At 45.4% G+C, this 22,922-nt stretch overlaps 1 protein-coding gene across 1 annotated transcript in view; it reads left to right on the forward strand.

Moving 5' to 3' along the window:
- The first annotated feature begins 699 nt into the window (after positions 1 to 699).
- CACNA2D2 (calcium voltage-gated channel auxiliary subunit alpha2delta 2) overlaps positions 700 to 22,922 on the forward strand; it is a 467,666-nt gene continuing 445,443 nt past the window's right edge. Inside the window, exon 1 of the mRNA XM_067561187.1 lies at positions 700 to 864. Coding sequence (XP_067417288.1) covers positions 740 to 864 — 125 coding nt within the window. The 5' untranslated portion in view covers positions 700 to 739. The remainder of the gene's footprint in view (positions 865 to 22,922) is intronic.

A 22,922-nucleotide genomic window follows, 5' to 3' on the forward strand; every position in this document is an offset into this window, starting at 1 on the left:
ACAGGCAGGGTGGATGCAGCGGTGGTGGGGGCTGGTTTGCAGGGACTGGCACAGGCAGGGTGGATGCAGTGGAGGGAAGGGGGCTGGTTTACAGAGGGGCACAGGTGGGTGCAGTGGGGGCTGGTGTGCAGGGTACGAGGGCTGGAATAGGCAGGGTGGGTGCAAGGAGGGATGGGGGAGCTGGTTTGCAGAGGGGCACAGGGTGGGTGGGTGCAATCGGGGCTGGTTGCAGGGGGCAGGAGGCTGGCACTGGCACAGGCAGCGTGGGTGCAGTGGGGCTGGTTGCAGGAGGCTGGCACAGGCACAGGCAGGGTGGGTGCAGTGGGGCTGGTTGCAGGGGGCACTGGGGCTGGCACAGGCCGGGTGGATGCAGCAGGGGACGGGGGGGCGCGCGCGCCGGCGGGGGGAGCATGCGCGGCGGCGAGGCAGGGCTGGAGCGCGTGCCGCCCGGCGATGGGGGGGCGGGAGGGGGGACGCGGGCAGGGCGCGGGGGGAGGGAGGGGAGGAGGCTGGGCGCCTCGGCCGCCTATTTGAGGGAAAGGCTGGGTTTGCATTGGCTTAGTGCTGGCTCCCGGCCGCCCCGCTGAGAACGGTCCGGCTCAGCGCACCCGCGGCGGGGGAGGAGGAGGAGGAGGAGGAGGAGGCTGCCGCCCGCTCGCCCGCAGCCCGCCGGGGAGGGGGGGGGGGCGCCCGGCCGCCGCCGCCGCCCGCCCTTCGCCGCTGCATTTTTCATGGCAACATGGCGATGCCGGCGCAGCCCCGCCGCGCGGCTCCCCTGGTCCCGGCGCTGGGCGGCCGGCTCCTGCTGCTCCTGCTGCTCGCCGCGCCCGCCGCCCGCGGCTACAGCTTCCCTCAGCACTACACGTGAGTAGCCGCCCGCCGCTCCCCCCCGCCGCCCGGGACCTGCCCCTCACCCCGCGTCCGCCTCGGGCCCCTTCCCCACGCCGCCCGCCCGCCCTCCCGCGGGTCCCGGCCCCTGCCCGGTGCCCGGTGCCGGGGCAGCCCCGCTCCCCGAGCCGTGTCCTCAGGCGGGGGCAGGGGCAGGGGCAGGGTGTGGGGCCGGGAGGGTGGCGAGGTGCTGAAGGGACAGTCGGGGGGGAGGGGAAGGGTCTAGTCAATGAAGGCAAGTAGCCGCCGCGCTCCGCCTGGCCCCTCTCCCGGGAAGGCCGGGTGAGCGCCCCGGGAGCAGAGGCAGCGGCGCGGGACTTTTAGCCTTGCCTTGCGCGCCGCGCAGCCTTGCTGGAGCGGGTGGTGTCTAGCTGCCGGGGCGCCGGGGCAGGCAGAAGCCAAGGTTGCGCTGTGTCGGGTTGTCAGGAGCTGACCCTCCAGCACATCTCCCCAGCCCGCTCCCTACAGACTGCTCGTTTAGGCAGCGTTGTTTGTGTTTTCGGCACTCATTAATAAGTTTTGAAATCTTGGATGTGAAATCCTTTCCCCGTGCCCTTGCCTGGTAAGGAAAATAGAAATGGACTGAAAGTTGCCAGAAGACTCAAACTTTACCAGTGTCTGAAGGTTTGGGGTTTTGCTTTGTTTGTTTTTTAATACCGTTATCTAAATGTTAATGTAGAGAGGAAGGAACAGAGATTGCTTTTCTGGTTTACAGGTGCACAGTACAGCATCTGCAATCCAGGAATACCCAATGGAGTTTATTTAGTACAAACTAATAATAGATTGATAGCCTGTGGCTGTGGAACTATCTCAGGCTCCCCTCCCTTCCCTTCCCCCCTTTCTGAGCTGACACAAATTGATTTTAGTCTGGTGAGACAAAAATCAGAAAGCATATGATTTTTTGGGTGGGGGGAAAAGCAAGGGGTAATGAAGGATGTAGAATGTCTTTTGGAAGAAAATAAATATTTTGGATTTGGGGATTTTTGCTTACACGCTTTTGTTTGTTCCACAGTGTGATAGCTCCAACAGTTTCCCCTTCCATAAATCCACCCAAAACCTTTTTGGAATGCGTTTTGAGACACCAGCATTTGCGTTGTGAGAGATTCAGGTTTGTGCCACCACAAAACGGTGACAGCCAGGCTGTTCAAAGTAAAGGCTGAAACTGTGCCCTTACGTCGTGCTTTTCTGAAGGTGGCTAAAGGTCTCAATGACATGGGTTAATAATGACAGTATCACCCTTAACTTTGTTCTTCCCTCCCTGGATATTTGTTGTTTTGAGTCACAATTTTTGTAGTATTTAAGCATAGGGTTTTTAATATATTTTGATTTTTAGCTTGTGCTTTTAAGGAAATATTTGATGAAAGACTTTTTAAAATGAATGTAACTTACTGAAGGGCCAAAATATTTTTGAATGCATGCTTAGACACATGTATTTAGGCCTTTTAAAAAGGAAGCCTATTAACAGAATTATCAGAATTGTTTACTTGGAATCATTATGATCTATTGTGTTAGGGTACGAGCACTCTGTTTAAAAAAAGGCATAGTTAGCTGTGTTGTTATTCGGCATCAAACCACATCATACAGATGACTCCAGGGCTGTTATGGAGCCCATTGTAATCATCCTTCTGAGCCCACATGTTATTGACCTCTGATACTGAGCTGTTGGGATCTTTTTCTGTCATTCTGGCTGTTAAAACGTGTACACACGGTCCTCAAAATAAAACCTTGAGAGGGCTCTGTTGCTGGGGGGTGGGGAATATGCCTGCACTGTACAAATACCACATTTTTAGGGCCAGATCTTGTAACTTCAGCTCATGTGAGTAATTCTTACTCATGCGAGAAGTTATTAATCCTTCATCACACAAGTAAGGTTTTTAGGATTGGATCCTTAACCCTCAAGATCTCAACAGTGTTTTTTGGGTTCCCTTTCCTTCCCCAAATTCTGACCGTACTGGACTATATTACTTTCCAGATACTGGTTTTTTAATTTAGAATTAAGTTGTTTTTTTTTTTGTTTTTTTTTGTTATATAAAAATTTAAACAAGGCTTTTAAATCAGGAGACTTGTTTCCTGAGTCATATAATTGTTTTTTGTTTTTTTTTAAAAACTTGCTTCCTTCTTCCACGCAAATTGATTGATTTAGGTAAATATTATAAATTTGCTCCTGACCGTTATGCCAGGTTTTAGCCCACAGCAATTTTTTTCCAGCCACGTTAAACTTCTGGCAAAACAGTGTTTACTATTAGGCATATTTAATTAGCACCTTCAATAGAATGACTAGTGGTATCAGAATGGGCCCAATCCTGCATTGAAATCAGTGGGAGTTTGATGTGTGCCAGGAATGCAAGACTGGGCTCAGTGATGGTGATGATTCACAGTTCATAAGCTTTTAGAAAAGTGGAAGGTTTGGTCCTAAAAGGGGATTGTGTGAGTGTGTGTGTGTGCTGTTGTTGACAGAGGGCAGGAAGCAATTCTGGTTTACGCTGCATCTGAAGAAGAAAAGTAGCAGGGAACTGAGACCTCAGCCTGGCCTGTTACTGCTGTGTTATTTTATTCTCATTATGACCTGTTTTCTGAACCTGAGGGGAAAAAAGAAGTCATGTGTGGGTATTGGATGATGATGAGGCACGATTGCTGGGCTGTAGGTTAATGCCCTGTAACATGTGGACTGTAATGCCTTATGTACTGTACTCTGGAGCTCCCAGGATTGTAACGTCTGTCACTCAAAGAAAGAAATATTTAAAAGAAGAAAACTGTAACTGTCACAAGCACTCAGATTAAACTCCTTCCCCAGATAGTTCCCTTTATTATAATCTACCCCCCCTTTACAAGTCCGATTGCAAAGATTTAATTTAAACCTGTAATGCAGGTATAATTTTGGAGAATGCCTTTGTCCGAAACTAAATTGGATGCTAAATTCTTCCAATTATAAAACCAAATTTTTCCTCTTACTTTGGACAATGCTTCCTTATATCAACAAAGAACAATATTGAGTTTTGATTAGAAACCCTGCTTATCTTTAGAGTTTTTCGGTGTGAGTTGCTTAAGCTGTCTCCTTTTATAGGGTCCTCAGGAATGAGGCTGTCTTTGCAAGTCGCCCTAGAGCTGTTTCATTATAACTTAGAGTATCATGTGCAACAATGAGAATATTTTCCTTTTCTTTCTTTTTCTTTTTTTTTTTTAAACAGTTCATTTCTTGAAAGTCGGAATTGCTTTAATTGTCTACAGCAGTTCTGGATGTTGGTTTCTGGTTCTGTCCCTGGTAAATCACCAGTGTTCCATATTTTCTCCCTCCTCCCGGGTAACATGGTTTTAATCATCTTATGCTGAGCTAAGGAAGGCTCAGCTCAGCAGTTGTCCAAAGGGGAATTTCTCATTGGGATTTAGAAAGCAAAATCCCAGATTGAAACAGACCCATTCAGGCATGCATGTTGGGTGGTGTCCACTTGACCAACAGATTTCTTGTCATGGGTGGGCATGTGCCTGAACATATGTGTATTATGAATGAGATTGATGGCTGGGATGGGGAGGGGGGAAGGTCTGCTGATTGATGCTGATTTTTCTTTTAAATACTTAGAGGCATCAGCTAGTTGGTGCTGGATTGCAGTGGGATCCCTGCAAAAGCACAATGACAACCGCTGCATGCTTCCCTGATGGATTTGTCATGATCATTGTTAGAATATAAAATGCATATTCTCTATAAATGTTGGCCACTTAGGGGACTGTTCTTCTATTGGTGCCCACGCTTAACTACTGTTAATGTAAATGGGAATTACATGTGTGCAACCCCTGGAGAATAGCCCATGTATAAATTGTTATCAATACCTTACCCTGCAAACAGAGCAAGCCCACGCCTTGCTCTGGGAACCTGCATTTATCACTTGGGCTTGAAAGAAAGTTGCCATGTGTTAGAGAGCAGTGAGCCATTTTTTTTTCTTGTAGGGCAGCATATGTGTTTGAAACCATTTTACCTCCCAGGGTCGGGGCTGGCCGCTTAATTCTCTTGCCATGATCGCACATCTTGTTTTTGTGTGGATGTTGGAGGAGAGGAAGGATGGGCTGTCAGCTGAGGGGCTGGAGAGAGAGGTGGGTTCATTTGCTGGCTCTGCCAGGTTGGCTCCTGTGTGATCATGGGCAGCTGTCAGAAGTGGGCAGTGATTTTTTTTTTTTTTTTAATTTTTTTTTTGAGGTGCTTAATTTGAGACACTGCAGGCCCCGTTATCTGAGGTACTGAGCACTGAGAGCTCCGTCTGAGGTCAGTGGGTTTTCAGGTTGCCTCAAAATTGGCCATTGTTGGTAAGTTTGGGCTTTAACCTCCCAGTGTGCTTCAGTTCTTCATCTGTAAAATGGGAGTAATGATCCCCGTCTTTCAGCTGTGTCATGAGGCACATAACCTCCATTCGGACTGAATTTTGTTGGCCCTTGCATAGTGACACAGGACGGGATGCAGAGGAAGCCTCTCCTCACCCCTGTGCAGAGCTGTAAGAGCCTCCTGTGTATAGCTCTGCTCTTCCTCTGCAATAACCTGCAGAGCAGGGACAGCTCTCAGGGGGAGCAGTCTGCCCCTCCCGCCCCCCCTGGTTGAATGACTAATGCCCAGCATGTCCACCTGCCCCTGTGAGAAAATGTGTCCGCCCGAGGTATGACCTGATGTAGTCTGCACCACATCCCCATACAGGGCTGTGGCACAAATGCCAAAATGGGCCTTCCCTGTTTGTGAGGCTCTCGTGCTGTGCCGATGGCGGTCACAGAATGTCAGCATTAATGATCCTCCAGGTTCTTAATTTTCTCCGTTCTGTTCTCCCTCTACCGCTCTCAAAAGTATCTTGCCATAGACACGTTCCCTCTGGCAGAGAGGAGGCCAGGAAAGCAGTTTCCTCTGTGCTGATAAACATCCCCCAGCATGTGTAGCTCATGGACAATATGATAATGAGGGGTTTTTCTTGCTTATCTCCAGTAGTTTAAATGCACCATGCTCCCTGCTTACATGGAGTTCCTTCATCATGGCTTGCTTCTTTCAGCCCTGGAAAGGTTGGTTGTTTGTTTTTTAAATTAAGGACCTAGTTCTGTTCTTGAGCATGTGGGGTTTCCATTGAAATCAACAGGGACCCTCATGATTACTTGCGGGTAGAATTCGTCCCTCCGAATCCACAAATGGGCCTAGTCCAGAGACTCCATTCTGAAAAAACTGTTATTTCTGTGCAAAACTCCCTTAAAATTCCAATGAAGCTGCAGGCTAAATGGGAACCTCAGTGTTTATTCTCAAGCAAGTCTCTTGGCTTTTAGGCTTCAAAAGCCGACAGAGAGCCCTTCAGGGTCTATTGCTGCTGGGGTATATATATACAGTATAACATTGTACATGTACAATAAACAACACAACTTGGGCAATAGCTTTGGGTTGGTTTTTTTTGTTTTAAGTTGAAAAGATAGCCAAGTCGGATGGAATTTTTTAAAACTCTTTCTGAAACAAGAAGTACTTGAGTTAAATACTCTGCATATTGAGAGAACATTTAAATATTTGCTTCCTACTAACCCTGGGAAAGCAAAATGCATTTCCTTAGCAAATGCTATTGTTTCCTTTATTGGGGTCCTGAAGTGGTTTGTTGTAGAGTTGCTCCTGAGTCCTGGTCTGTATGCTCTGGTTTATTGTACGACTATACAGCATTGATAACCTGATGGCATAGATTTCTTTTAGGATGAGGTTGTGGAGGGGGGAATGCACCAAACTGTTTGTTTTTGAGGGAAGCACATGGGCAGAATTACTTGCCAATTTTGACAACCTCCCTATGATTCTTTCAGTGAGTCCTTATTTCAACAGGCTTTTAATGATGGTCGATAACATTTGAGACTGGAAGATATTAGTAGGATAATATACTGAGTGTTTTCCCAGAGTGAAGGATTGGTTCTTCACCTGTAATGCAGATACATACATGCAGTAGTGGATGTAAACAGGTATCCGTATGTTTAGCCAGATTGTGAGGGTGGGGAGGGCTGCAGGGCAAGAGACCCAAGCATATGAATCTAAATCAGGTGACACAAATATTGTGGGGTATGTGGTTTCCATATCCACTCATGCACTTCATGCAAACCCTGGATCCTTTCCTGCAATTAAGAGAATAAACTGTCTTCTCTGAAGCTGTTTCTGAATGAGCTAGTGGGGGCACAAGAGTCTGATGCATGCCGCGTTGTCTTCTGTGGGAGACTCTGAACATCTCTTCTGAAGTTCCCAGCATTAACTGGGGTGGGAATTGAAGGGAGTGAAGGATGAAGCCTGACCCTGGCCTTTCTGCAAGGTAATGCCCTATGTCAGCAATCAAATTGTTGGCCTGGGCACTTAATGGGGATATAAAACCTTCAGTGCAGTGTATCTGACTATGATAAAGCCTTGTTGGACACAGAAGCCAAAACAGAGTGCAGTTTGTGTACATGTAATGAGCTAAATGCATTCCTACTGTAATGCCAGCCAAGTGGATGGAATTAAACCCAGGATGGATGAGGCCCAATGTATTAGTGCTGATGTTTCATAGGTCCCTCAAATTTAACACATAGGAGTTAAGGGGGAAAATTTTCGGGGGCCCCAACTCCCCTTGACTTTTAGTAACTGGCATTAGGGGTTCCACTGAATCCATACCTATTCATGTATGGAGTCAAACTGTACTTTCTATGGGCTAGATTGCTATCTCACTAGCAGCAGTGCAATCTGGAGCGACTCCACAGATTTCAGTGAATCTGGATTTGTGTTGGTGCTGCTGAAATCAAGGTCTGTCTTACTGTCCCCTGCCACATGGATGATTTTTTTTGGGAGGGGTGGGAGTGGTCCATTGTGAAACACGGGATTATGCCAGTTAACAAGTAAATGAACAAGCATGATAGAGAACCAAGGACAATGCATTTCAAAATGCATGTTCGTTTACCGGCTGAGGATTGTCTATCTCTAAATATTTATCAGACTTCACAGCATGCTAGTGAATGTTCTACAGTAAATTTTGTAAAAGTAATGAAGTCTTAGTAATATGAGCCTTCTCTCAACAGCTGAGAAGTGGTGGAGGTGTGTGTGTGTGTGTGTGTGTGTGTGAGTGAGAGAGAGAGAGAGAATGGGAGACTGCTGTTTCCATGTGCAAATGATGAGGTGTGCAGAGAAATGAAGTGCAAATTAGTGAGATTACACTGTGCATCAGAGCAAAAATCACTGTGGGGTTAGAAATATAATTGCAGTTTATGCTGGGAGGAAAGAACACAAATCAAATGCCCTAATGAATTGGAATCCCTTAGTCCTGTGAATAATAGTTACTTATGTGAGTAACCCTTACTAGAGTGAGTAATTTCCATGGCTAAGGGAATCAAGCCTTTGTGTTGCCTATAAATTGGCCAGACAGAGCTCTCTGTCTGCTGCTTTTTCGGTGTTACATTAACAGTTGGAGTGCAGGCAGATGGGGCCATGTCAACATGTTGCTGAAGAAGTGGGTAAGGTTAGTGGAAAGGGATTCTGTTGCATCAGGCAGTGGTTAATGTTTCAGCTGCGTTGGAAGCTCACGTTCCAAAGAACTGGGTATGGTTCCAGACAGTAGTGTGCTTGGTTGCTCTGGGCTGTTGTGTGGAAGGAAGGGCTGTGTGTAGTGCTAAGTGAGGAGACTGCTTGGCTGTATAACGGTGTCTACTCAAGGTTACCCAGAGACTGCAAGCCCTAAAGGAAGAGTGCTGTGTCTGTATCAGCCAGCAATAATCTTGAAGGGCTCCTCAGATCTGAGCTCTGTCAGGAACTAACTGGCCCTCTCGATCCCCAACATCCCCAGTTCAGAGCCGACTCTCAACAATGTAGCAGGCATGGCACAGGTTCACCCTGCGGCTGCCTCCCTGAACCTGACTTGTTGATAAATAGACGTGTCCTCAGTCCCAGCTTCCTTAGTTCCTTGGCCTTCCCAAGCACAAACACATTTACCCTTTAAACTGTTAAATTGGTGGAAAGAATTGGTAGAGAGTGTGAATCCATCTCCATTCAAGTGACAAACGAGGAAATTATTCTCTCTCTAAATATGGACTTGTTTCAACACATTGCAGAACTGGGCCCCGGAACACTCCTTCCATAGCTAAACACTGATCTGCTTTGAAATCAGACTCTTTTACTCAGAGGGCCTTTTTATATATTCACCAGCATGGTGCAAGGGGTCTAGAGTCTCCATTCCTATGCCTCTGAGTGGCTTGTGTGAGCTGTTCTGCTCCAGGTGATTTATAAAGCTGCCTCACTTATAATGCTCCCTATAAATCGATCAGAGACTCTTGTAATGAGGTCCTCTGATTCATTTAGCTTTGCATAAATCTCTTCATAATGGTCACATACCTAGGTAGGGGTGTGGTGCAGTGACAGGAAGGGATACATACAATCCTCTGTTCCTAGTTAGGTTTTTTGCAGCTGTAAGACAGAGACCTAGGAGGAATAAAAACTGAGGAAGAAGCTAAGCAGAGCACCTAATATGCAATTTTTATCAGGTGTTGAATGTTCAGCTAAATTCTGGGCTATGAGTGACTGAGCCTCTTTTACTGCTCTATAATGAACTCATCAGACCCAGGAGGAGCCAAAGTACCATTTCCTCATGTCTGATGTAGCCTTATAAATTAGTCATATACTTGAGCATTCACTGCTGATATACTATTTCTTGTGCTTGGTAGAGGAAAAAATAAAATAATGCACATGCATTTCAACTGGGGAGCATGTGCGCTGCTGGGGAACAAGAAGCCCTTCCCAAGGTAATGGTAAACCTTTTTGCAGCAGCTCATCATGCATAGCAGGGAAAAAAGGTTGGAGGAAACTGCATTTAATTATTCAAGGCCCACAAGCGGAAGAGAGTTACAGGTCTGTGAGCCTCCAACCAGTTAGGGGTGTATTGCAGCTTCAGAGAGGGCTCTGTGCTTTCCCCTCCCACCCAGGCCTTGCTAAGAGACTGGATATGAAAAATAAATGCCTTCCCTCCACGTATGTACCTCTCCATTTTTATTTATTTTGTCTTTGTTTTGCCTGGGAATCTTAATAATTGTAGATTAGTGACCAAGCTGATGACATTGTTCTGCTTGCTGTGGAATGACAGCCATTTTGAGAGCATGGGGAGGGAATCAACACTAGCCCAAACAAGCCCCCCTACCCCCTACCCCACCCTAGACCATGCATTAGTAGGACTATTTTATCTTTGCAGTTGAACCTCCCTGTCTGTGTTGCTTGTAGTGGAATTCACCATCTTCAGTCTCCCAGGCTATTCTTTGCTGCAGAAGCATGTTATTTACGGGCTAAGGGCCATCCAAGTGTCTTCAAGGTCCTGGGCCAAATTTATCCTAAGCGCAACCCTGCTAAAGGAAGTGGAGTTACACCTGGAATGAACTTGGGCTTTTTTAAAGATTATGGAGGTTGTGGTTTCTTCTGTCTTGATTTTTGTCTTGGTGTGAAGGGAAGCAATGCATCTCATTTACATACTTCCATGGAGCTTCAACACCTCATCTCTTATTCCTAAGCAGCCCTCTATATCCCTTCCCCATACATGTGACCTGGTGTCAGAGATGCCTTGTGGATGTTTGACATAAACACCAACTTGCCTTCTCTTGCCCCAAGACTGAATGTATCCCCTCTGTGTCATTTTTTTTTAATGCTTCTGTTGGCCTTGGAAATGGACTGTCTTGAGTCAGTTTCCCTTTGAAGAGGAATACAATCAGCTATGCTGCTTATTCACCGTCTTGAAGGGCCTGATGAGGATTTTGGGCAGCTTTCTCACCCCCCTGTGAGGCAGTATCTAGGGTTGAGGTGGTCCAAGCTGAGGCAGTATTTCTTTCACTTGCCTTTCCTTGCTCTCTTAACCAGGCATCCTGCAGGGCTAAATGGAGCTGTAATGCCACTCTGTGGCCAGTTGTGAAAGGATGCCTGAGAGCCAAGGTCTGACACGGGGTCCGATTTCACCATCATGCCTGTTTAGCTAAATGTTTTCTTTTCCCTCTCCCATAGCACTGTGGTGTCTTGTACACCGTACCATTCTGACAACCCTATTCGTGCCTCATTTGCCTCAGAAGGTACAATATTATCTAGTCTGGGATCAGACTGAATACTCAGGCCAATATGCTGCATAGAGAATTTCTCATAGTGCTGTTGGTATGTGAGAATCTTTTTTTTTCCTTCCCTGCCTCCTTCCTGACATCTTTCCAAGTAGAGTCTTGCACTGGTAGTTCGAGCTGTTTATGAATGTGATTACATGCACTGAAAGCAGCTTTATTTTGTTTTTGCAAGAGCCACTTAATAAATGTCACTTATTTGGTGATTTTTAGGCAACTGAGTGTGTGGCCTTCTCATCAGGGAGAGAACCTTTTAATGTTGCGTGGGATCATAGTTAAGTGGTAGATGGATGTGCCCATGGCCAGAGTCAATGTTTTTGTGTTGGTAGGTTGTATAATCCATCTACTTTCTTCCCTAAGTGAATGTAGCCATATCACATGGCATTTGTTACCTCTCATAAGATAAGCAGAGTTAGACCCTAGGCAATACGTGGATGGGAGACCCCTGCTGAAGACGGCCAAGTTGTTGTAGGAAGTGGTGTTGAAGGTTTAACAAATTGCTTTATCCCTGATTCAGGAGGACAAGTGGTCTTGGACCAATTGTGGTCTTGGGGAAGGGGAATTGCTGTGTGCCTGAAGAGGTGCTATCTCAGATGTTATGGAAACTAAGGCCTTGGCTATACTGGGCCCAGTTCTAATTTTGAGTAATTTTCATCTGCCTGCTTAAATTCCCGGTCCTGTTAAGTGGGTGCAGAATGCATCTTCACTGCCTGGCCCTAAAACTGTTCTGTAGCATTGCTGGTACTGACTGGCGGTTGCATTTCGGGGGTGATATCTATAGGTGTAGAGTTTACAGTTGTCTACAGCATTTGAAGGTTGCAAGAGATGTGATATAAATCAATTAAGTCCCGGTTCAGCAGTAAAAATATGGAATAGTCTGAGTTATGTACTGAATATTTTTGGCAAATCTTGTGAATGAAGCCAGCACTGTCCTCATTTGGGTCACAGAAATGAAAATTGTCATTATCACAGCCTCATTCCTTTTAGTCCCATTTTCTCTGCTGTTACTGTACTTGGACTTAATATTTCAGGACTGATCACTTGCCTATAGTGTGGTAGTTGCATTGGTGGTCTGGGCCAAGAGTTATGAACTCTGGGCAAGGCTCTGAAGAGTGTGTGTAGATCTTAGCTGTTGGGGGGAAAATGGCTCAACATGTTGTATATCCTTATTTTTGAAAATGCTCGAGTTGCCTGTGCTACTTAATGCTTCTGGAAAATTAGAGCACTGTGATGCCACGGCTTCTGTCAATCTGTGGCTTAGCAGGATGGATGTGAGTGGGAAATGCTTAGCAGCTTGACCTTGGCTTTCAAAAACCTATGCAAAGGCCATTGTGCCAAATTCATCCCTCGCCTTCCCAGGGTGGATTGATTTAAATCAAGGTGATTTACAGCATTTTACAACATCTAGGAGGATATACTTTGTGTAATTTTTTGGATAAATTAATAAAAATCAAGTTAGGAACTAGTACATAATACTCATTACCTGTGTCAAGCTGCAGATGCAGCAGCACTACATTAGGAATGGTAAGAACTAAATCACACACACACACAAACAATAGCACTTACATTTTATTAAACTAAATAATAAACGTTACATAAATGTTTCACATTTGCAATTGCAGCAGTCTCCTGAGTTGCTGGCTGTCCTTAAACTTTTTTTTTTTTAATTTTCAAATTTTATTAACTCTAACAGACAAATCATCACAACACTAAATGTACGCTGTCCTTAAAACTTCATAGACAAACAAATGAGTTTTCCTGCTTTTTCCACTCCCAGTCAATTTTCTTAGCTGTGAGTGAATAATACCAAACAAACAATAAAAATATTCTCTTTGTGCCTGCAGAGGAAGCTACTGCTGTGAAAAGTTGGCTTAGTAACTGAAGGAACTCTGTTTTAAGGTGCCTGGCTAATGATTTCCACCAATTCAGGGGAGTGACTTTATTCAAAACATCATCAGTAAAAATGTACTGTTCAAATGGTTCCGCTCCAGCCCTGAAATTTATTATAACTGGCATAACTGAGGAGTGATTTTGAGATGCCCATGCCATGGCAGCATCATCTTCTTCAGAAGTTAGGCATCTCTCTTTATATCTGGGGTCGAGAATGCTCGTAAGAAAATGAGGTGGAGTTAAGTGCTTGATCCATTCGCTTCTTTATTGCCTGCAGTTTAACTTTCTGGTGAGGTATTTCTTTCTTCAGTGTCTCTTGAAGTGCCTTCCAAATTTCAACAGCATCAGCAATGCAGCAACAATATCTCTGAAGTTTAAGGCTATGGATATAGGCTTCAGTATACTGAGCATATCCTCTACATTCCTCTTTAATCCAATATGAACTACTTTGGATGAGATACTTCCATCTATTTTATCATGGTTTTCTTCACAAAGTTTTATGAGAATAGGCCAGTTCTTAATAAATTGTTCAAAACAATCAGCCACAGAATTCCATCGAACATCTTGAGGGAGAATTAGTTTGGATTCTCTTGCTCTCTTCAGTGAAGCTGAAGCAAAATGGTTGTTACAGAAGTATTTTCTTTTATTCCTGGAGAAGATATACTTAAGTCTTTGGCTAAAAGATGCATTAAATGGACACTGCAGCCATATATTATTAAGGAGCATCCTTCCGTTTCTTCTTCTAAGTATTGTGGCTGATGGCTGGCTTCCCTCTAGTGGATCTCGTGCTTCGCTCCTGTTGGGGGCCAGGAAGGTGCCCATCACTCATCTTCCCTGGGGGAAGGGGTAGGGACCCGGGCCCACCTGCTCCTCCGGGTCCCAGCCCAGGGGTCCTATGAAGAGCAGCTGCAGACTGCTGGCTCTGTATTTTTGGAGCCACCACCTCTTCCCCTGGGCTACCTTCCCCCCCTCAGTCCTGCTGGCCTGTCAGGCCCTGTGTCCAGTTTGCCCCTTGCTGGGCTCAGTACCTCTGTTGGGGTTCCTCCACTCTTCCCTACCTTGCTGCTCTGGTCTGCTGCTCCACTCCTCCCAGCACAACACCTCTGCTTCCTCCAGCTTGTGCACTGTGTGTTTGGGGCGGAGCCCTTTTATGGAGCACCTGGCTGATCCCTAATTGGCCTCAGCTGGCTCCTAATTGCCCCCTCATGACTCCAGTTAGGCTGCAGGGAATAAAGCCCTGATCATCCTGGGGCTGATATACCTTCCTTTGCATACTCTCCTGCCCCAGGGTGGAGAGGTTGGCTGGGGAGGTGTCCTGCGACTGTGGGGCCTATTTTTGTTCCCTTCTCCGTTCACGTCTCTGGGCAGAGTTCTTCTGGGCGGCGTCCACCGGCTCCATGGATACCTTCCGGGAGCGGTGGACGCTGTCCGGGTCTCTCTGCTCGGTGTCCCCTTCCGGTTCCCTTCGTTTATACCTCTGACCCTCACGCCCCTTCCTGTTTTTCCATTTGTTGTCCCAAACAATCAGTTGCATCCTAGGTCCGGTGGCTCCTCCCCTTAGGCTGGGGGAGGGGCCTTGAGCGGCAGCCCACCCACCTTCCTGGCTTGCAAATAGGCATACTCTCCTGCCGCCTTCTGCCCTTGATATATCACAGTATCGTCTCATCTTTGCTACGTTTGCAGCTTTGTTTGTGACAAAACTGCACATGTGACAGTTGAATTTTTGTTCAGTTTATTACAGCTTTCACTGCCACTTTTTTTTTTTTAAAAATATTCTGTTGTGTGGGCATTTCCCGATGTATCTATTGTTTCTGAAAGATATGCAACCCCATCTTCTGTTGTCACACAGGCACATATTACTGGATCATTGTGTACATTGCTCCACGCATCAAGGCTTAAACTGGCAAATTTCCCCTCAATATTTCTTGCACACTGTTCAAGTTCCTTCTCATACACTGTATCTAGCAACCTTCTACCAATGTCTGCTCTACCAGGTGGAATGTAGCCTGGTTGTAAGGACTCAACCATGTCAATGAAGTGTGTGTTAACAGTGCGAAAAGGAGAATTTGTGGCATAAATGAACCGAGCAATCTTTTCATCTATGGTGTCTTGTTGGTATTTGCTGTTCCTTACTACAAACCCATCCATGATGGTGGTTTTACTGAATGATTGAAATCTTTTGCTTGCTACTGATGCTTTGTTGTCTGGAATACGTTTAGTTGCACCATTGCTGCTAAAAGTACCAACGGATGGCTCTGAAGTTGTTGCAGATAGACAGTCACAATCAAAGTGTCATGCTTAAATGGGATCCTGAAACAAAATTCAAAAATAATTTTGAATAGTCGTTCTTCTCACTCTATTATTCAGTTAATCATTTACATTTTTTTCAGCAAGGATGCAGATCCGATTCCAAATTACCAAAAAAGCTAAGACTGATTGCACTTAGAGTGCACTTAATTTTGGAGTAAGCCCCATAGAACTCACTAGCACTTTGTGTTTTTTGAGAAAACAAGTATAGGATGGGGTTCTCTTGGGAAAGCTCAGTTATGCTGAAGTAAAATAGGGAATAGAGTTATGGCATCACCATTATGGTCTGTGGCCATGATGTTCCAAAATAAGGGGCAAGTATTGTGTAATATAAAATGAGTACCCAGTGACAACTGGCAACTTTAGATTTCTCATACTGCAACTTTCTGTACCGTATACTTGGCTGATAGATTCTAAACCTAGTTAGCTAATCCTTATGGCTTGTTTAATTAGTTAAACTAAACATTTTTTTCTAGCAACATCCAACAAAGCAAACAGCTTGGGAATTTACTTGTTAAATCACACTTACACTAAAAGGCATAGAGAGTGTCTTGAAGAATGATGCATTGCAAAGTGAATGATTTAAGTTACTAACCAGCTGATCCACATTGTTCAGACATATCCACATCTTCATCCACATCATTTTCTCCCAATAAGCAGTTTTTATTATGATGTTTCATTCTTACAACTAGGCCCTGCATCTCCTTCTTCCACTGCTTACACTTGACACATTTTCCTTTTTTGCCCAGGAAAGGAATTTTTTCAAAATATTCCCTGATAGGGTCTCTCTTACGTCCAGAAGCCATGACGGTTTTTCTGTGGCAAAAGTGTGGGGGAATATAGGAAGCTGTGTGTGTATTGAACAATGTCTTCCCTTTTTCTTTCCAGGCTACTCTACTGTTCCTTTCTACTCTGCCTCTGTCCTTTGTCTCTCTGTCTTAAGACAGTGTCTTAACTAACTCCTCTGCCTTGCTTGGCCCAGCTCCCCCACCACGTCTTACCAGAACAACAACAATCCTATGGAGCCTGTGTCTGTCTTTGCATATGTGACTTTTAGTCTGCTGAGAAACTGAAACCGAAACTGAAAGCCCAGAACTTTCAAGAAGCAAGAGCTGGTATTTAGGCTGGACAGACTAGAGCCATTAATTCATTTTTATGAGACTGTAAGTGTAGGTTTAGCATATTTTTGATGAGATTTAATTGTAACTGTTATTTTTTAAATGAGATAAATTTAGTATTTTATTGATTTAAAAAAAAAAATCCGATTTAAATTTAAAAAATCCAATTGTTTTGATTTTTTTTTTTTAAATCCATCCTGGGCCTTCCTCTGTTTGCTTCCCTGGGGGGATAAACTTGGCCCATTTTGTTCACTGCTATCTTGTGGCCATTCCTATTTCCCACTTATTCTGTTTTTTCAGAATAGATCTTCAAGGCCTCTCTTGATTTGTATGATTGTGGTAAAAGGTGACTGTTATCAGCCCTCCCTGCCTGTAGAAGGCTCTGTTAGTGACAGGGTTAGATCCTCAGTGGAGCTGCAGCTATTTGCACCAGCTGATTCTATGACTCGGTCCTGCCCTTTTGGGTGTGTGGATAGTTCTATTTTCAGGTCCCATTTAATTTTTTTCCTTCTCTGCTGATGTCTGAGCACCTTGGTGTCCCCTTTCTCCTGTCATACATGCATGCATCCTTTGTCCCCTTCCCTATACCTAACTCTTACGTACGTAACTCTTCCATGAGCAGAGATGTGGCCAGGAGATATTGACCCAAGTAAGAATCCCTCTTTCCCTGTCTCGAGGTGGATTGGAATTGCTGTTGTGGAATCCAGAGCTCCTCTGGGACCAGACTCTGGCAAGCGCCTTGGCACCAAAGCAAGGAACTTAACGTACACTTGAACAGGGCTCCTTCTCTAAGGCGTTGGGAGAATTGCTGCCAGTTGCTCAACGTGTCATAACATCAGGTGTTTGGAAATTAAAGGGGTGCATTCTGCGGCATAATCTGTAGTACATTTGACTGCTTGTGCTGTGGAAGTTATGGCCAGGCAACTGTCCCAAGAAACGCTCTTTTAAAATTACATTTTGTGCTGACAATGCACCTACTTCTTACTTGTTGCGCACGCTCTCTCTCTCTGTATAAGGCTTCTTGGATCCTAAAGGCAGAGCTAGCTCTTGGGGCGGCCTCAGAACAACTCTTTCATCCCTCAAATATTTACCCCTTATGTCTCCCATGATATCATCTGAACATTTTCAACTGGGGGTAGAAGTGTGTGTGGTGGAGAGAGTGAATTCTAGAGGCCATTAAGCTGGGTAATTTACATGCTTCTTGAGCCTGCGCCTAGGGAAATATATTTCACAGGTAATTTCAAATCTCTTGGCGTGTGGAAGAAGTCATTATTCTAAATAGAAAGGGGTTGATGATGTCATAAGACCCATCAAGAGTACCACATTAAAAACTGTTTTTGTCTTCTAGGGGGAAAAAAATAAAAAGTAAGAACCTCTGCACAAGCTTTTTGATTGCCTGCAAATAAGAGTTTTGATTTCGTAAATGAGCATTGGCATTAACAGTAGACAAGTGAATTATCTTTGGTTCCTCAGTTTCTATTGTGCATGTGTACCTGTGCACATGCTATGCTCGATGAGTACGGTGAGTGCCTGGGGGTGTCCCTCTGCGTAGGAGCATCCTCCTTTCTGAATCGATTGCCGCCTCCTTGTGGGTATGTCTATGCTGCAAGGGAAGGTACGCCCACTCATGATCTCTTTAATCTAGCTAACATGGGAAATAACAGCAGTGTAGGTGTGGCGGCACGGGCTTCAGCGTGGGCTAGCTGCCCAAGTACAAGCCCTGTGGGTATATTCTTGGGTTGCTAGCCCATGCCGCCACATGTACACAATTGGTGTTCCCTGTGCTAGCTAGATGACAGTTAGCAGGGGTATGCCTTGTGTTAGCTTCTGGGCCTGTCACGTGTCTGCAGACACGTGACAGGCCCAGGAGTTAACACAGGGCAAGCTGGGGTTTCAGTTGCACTTGTATTGTCACTCTGGGGAAGCTAGGTTTGTATCCATTTGTGTCGCCCTGTGGAGTGAGCCGTGTGCGCGAGGTAGGGGCATTGTGAGGTAGGGGCTAATGCTGAAAATGTGGCCCCTCATGTTGTGCAGCACTGACGGATGAGGTGGTATTGTGACAAAACCCGGCACGGCTTTATGCTGCCATAGTCCAGATGTGTGCCCATTACACGGGCACTGATTGGTTCCAAATACACTGTCGGCAGCTCTTAGCATGAATCATAAAGCACTCAGATAATGGCATAAAGTGCAATCAATTAATTTTTAAAAGTGCTTTTCCTCCTCCTCCCTCCCCACCCCCCGAGTGCATTGCTGAAAAGGAACATCCAACATGCAGCTTCTGGGAACGAGGTAGCCTGCATAAAAATGACAGGGTCTTGGATGGTTGGCTATCGAGAGATCCATTGAGTGAGCATCACTAAGTGCTTTATAATAACAATGATTATACCACCCCCTCTCTTTATGACACTGTTATTGTGGGCCAGGAATTCCTCAAGTGGAGTAATGGCGGGGAGAGGGCTTGTTTAAGAGGGGTTTTAACTCCACGGACATTGAGTGAAAATGGCACCCAGAAAGCCATAGAGACGCTGTAGGCAATGCTCTGCCAGGTGACTTCAACCAGCCCAGGCGACAGTGGGTTAATGCAGTTAGAAGCTGAGGTTCAGTGGAAATGGATCAGCTCAGTGTTTCTCATCTCTGCGGGCCCTAGCAGAAGAGTTGAATGGTACCTTTGTTTGTTTGGCAAGGGTGAAGTTATAGACGCAAACCTACTTCAGGCCCAGCTCAGCACCAGCTTCCCATCAGACTTGCAGTAACTGAATGTTATTGAAGCTTGGAAGATGGCCTGTGTTTTAAAGACCTAATTAATCACTGTAGAGAGCCCATTGTAGGTTAGCTGAGACATTAGGGGGAATGATGTAGGGAGCAACACTGCAGCGTGCCGAGGTCACTGAGGGGGACCCAACTGGCCTCTTCCAGTTGTGCTATCTGTGCAGCTTAATAGCTTTTCACTTCAGTGATAAGTGTCTGGTGGTAAGATGCTCCAGCACAGAGCAAAGATCCCCTTGGTGGGCTCTTTATAGCCCGGAGTTGTGGCCATCCTTACAAATCTTGGTTGTCATTAGCTCCTCTATCTACTCCCCAGGTCTGCTCCACACCCAATGTAAACTAGACCTCATGGAAATGGGAGGTGGGTCTAAGCCCTGATTAGACTCCTATTCCAGCAGACAGTGCGGGATTGTTCCATGCAGTCTATTCCCTAATGTGTGGGTCAGTCCAGTTTCTTAAATCATCCAAGCAAGCGGACTTTTACCATTTCTCCTGAGGGAGACTGTTTGCATACTCCAATGTATTTTCTTCTCAAGAAGTTTTTTCTCTTAGGTGCGGAGCATGTTGAAACTCCTCTATTCTCCTAGTGGCCAATGACCTACGTCACACTGGGACCCTGCATAGCAATGGTGGGAACACTGATGCAACCACATAATGGCTCTTGTATGTTTTATCATCCCATCACCAAGCAGTGCCCAGGAGCCAGGGGTGCAAACGTTCTGATGGTGAGATGCTGCAAAAATGTTGACTCTCAAAACATAGTTGGGGGATAGTCTGGCATTCTTTGTCACCAGAGCCCAGACACAGAGCATCTGAGTTCTTGCCAGCTCTGGCTAAGCCAGTCTGATTGCTTTGCTAGTTCTCCACACTGTGGAGCATGTGCTTTAGTCCCCAGCTGGGAGCTGGAATCCCATGGGCTGCCCTGAGGGAAGCTGGACTGCTCGCCTTTGGGCAGCTTAGCTTTCCACCTGATGTTCTTCATTTCCTGGAACAAACGAGAACTGCAGTGATCTCCCCCTCCCTTCCCTACCTGTCTCCCAAGAGAGCCATGAATTATACTCAATAAACAAATAACTCAGTGTGTCTGTCATCACATCATAAAGCCAGTTAATAATTCATGCTGCTCGCAGAGCCTCTGCGAGACCTGCTCTTGCAGGGCCATCCCTTCACACTGGGGAATGGGATCTCTTCCACCCTTCCATCCTCATTATGGCTGAAAGACACTGAAGCAGCTGAGACAGTGGTGAAGCAGCCGAAATAATGGCGGCACAGAGAGAGGTGTTAATTTAAACCTTCGTCCACCTAATTGGTCGCATGGTGATGTGTGGATGTTGTCAGTCATGAGGCTTGATGCGGACTGAAAATTACAAGGGGATTCACTGGGTGAACTTCCTCCAGGCAATAGGCTTTATGTTCACTTATTTATTAAAGCAGTATCTTGCAGCTCTTTGGTTCTGTGACAGGCTTTAAGAGTTGAGGGCATGATTCTGATCTCACTTGAACATAGCAGAGATCTGGTGTAACTCCACCAACTTCTGTACAATTACCCTTGATTTACACCTGTGTAAATGTGATCAGAATTGAGCATCAGGGGTTTTGGAAAGAGGGTGAGAGGGAGAGGCCTTGTAATTTAGCAGCTAGACTTGCTATTTCACGTGGACTTAACTTCTCTGTACCTTGGCTGCGAATGACAAATAGAGATACCTGCTTCACACCTCACCGACCTGATTCCGCTCTCACATAAACAACTGTAAGCCAGTGTTGCTGCAACATCAAACTCGGGCTTTGAGAGTTTGAGGTGTAATTCTTTCATGATTGAAAAGGGCTGTTGGATCCTGGGGTGGAAAAACTGCAAAATAACGTTGCTAAAATTCCAGTATCCCTCATGTGGTGGCTGCATTTCTGAATGGTCACATAATAAAGAAACCCACTCTGTTTAAGATGGGCAGTGACCTGTTTGGCGGGCCCCATGCTGGACTTGCCCTCCCTTCTGCCTCTTTGTCTGCAAAAGAGATTTCCTGTGTGGTGGTTTGCTGCTTGGGTTTTCTTACCATGGCAGTGGGAGTGTGTGCGTGTGAGCTGGTGGGGAGAAAGGGATACATCAATCCTATGGGGACTCTTTGCAGTACCATTGGGAAACTGTAGTAAATACCATACTCTGTTACCATCTCCTCTTTCTATTGGCCAATCCTCTACCGACAGAGCACGATTTTCTTAGACCTGTTTTTTAATTTATGCACTGAATTATCCTTTTGCCTCCAGCTCCTCTGCAAAAAAGCTGGTTGTGAGTATTTGATATGTAAGGTTATTTTGACAGGACATGTTGATCACATGGTATTGTCTGTTCCCTGATTGGGAGAGTGTAACTTTTGAGATAGCAAACACTTGCGTGTTCAGTTCAAAACTCAATTTCCAGGAATAATCTCTTTATATTCCCCCTAAAATTGGCTATTTCTGTGCACATTCCTGCCAGTTACACTTGTTCACTAGAATGTTTGTGGTAAACAAATGGAGCACAAATTCAAGTAAATCTGTTGCAAAATATAATCTAGTATTTGTGGCATTTTGTTCACATAATTTGCCCACGTCTAGGTTGTGGGCCCATAAAGCCACCTCCTCTGATTTTTATTTACTTATTGATTATTGTACCAAGGTCTGGAGGACCCCGCTGAGATCAAGGCCCCTCTGCGGTAGGTGCTGTACACACAGGCATTAAGAGACTGTCCCTGCTGCAATGAGTTGACAAGACAGAGAAATGGGAGGGGAAAACAAAGGCACAGAGAGGGGCCGTTACTTGGCTGTGGTGACACAGCATGTTGGTGGAAAAGGCGGGAATAAAGACCAGAGTCCCAGTCTAGGGTTCTATCTATTAGATCATCCTATCTTCTTAATAGATCTTTCTTCCACTGGATTTCTGGAATTTCTTTCTCCTTCACTCCCTTCAAGGTGCTTTAGTATTGTGGGGTGATAGTGGGTGAGTAATACCTTAGCAAATATATATATATATGTAAAATAATTGTCTAGGTCAGTGTTTCTCAATTGGTGTTCCGTGGAACCCTGGGATTCCACGGGAACACTGTTAGGGTTCCGCGAGCAGCTGTTCTCTGCGCCGCCGCGAGCAGCTGTTCTCTGCGCCGCCGCGAGCAGCTGTTCTCTGCGCCGCCGCGAGCAGCTGTTCTCTGCGCCGCCGCGAGCAGCTGTTCTCTGCGCCGCCGAAAAAAGGGAAGATGTCCCGGATTTTTCAGCGGAGGGTATCGAGTGTAAATGTAATTTAATTTATATTTAATAGAGAAACGCTGACCTAGTTGTTTGTATATAATTTGCTTATTTCGACATTTTTTTTGGCCCCATATGTAAAAACACTGTTAAGAGTTTGGGGAGTTCCGCAGTTATTTATCGAGTTCAAAAGGGTTCCGTGGCCAAATTTAATTGAGAAACACTGGTCTAGGTATTTTCTTACCCTTATTCCTGAGAAGCAGCAGTGCACATGCATGAAATTAACAGGGGAGTTATGAAAATGATAGTGTGGGAGATTTGACAGTGACTGGCAGAGTGGTCAGCAACTTCTGTGACGGTTTTGTTACAAGCCAGTACTCTCCAGAAGTCCTGTTAAACAGCAACAAATGTCGGGGGTTTTTTTTTTTTTTTTCCTGGCAGGTAAATATTGGTTTACATAGGGCTTCCTCTTTCAGATATCTAAGAAATGAAGAATGCGCACATACACATGTTGGTAGTTAGAGGACTAAGCATCTTGAAGAATAAGCCAATTAAAAAGGGAAAGTTCTTGCATAGCAAAAATTAGACAACACTATAATTAATAATCTTATTAAATAGCGATATTTGGGCACTGAACCAAAACAC

The sequence above is a fragment of the Emydura macquarii genome, unplaced genomic scaffold (assembly GCF_026122565.2).
Source record: "Emydura macquarii macquarii isolate MOO-44397 ecotype Brisbane River unplaced genomic scaffold, CSIRO-AGI_Emac_v2 contig_2369, whole genome shotgun sequence".
Classification (NCBI taxonomy): Eukaryota; Metazoa; Chordata; order Testudines; family Chelidae; genus Emydura; species Emydura macquarii.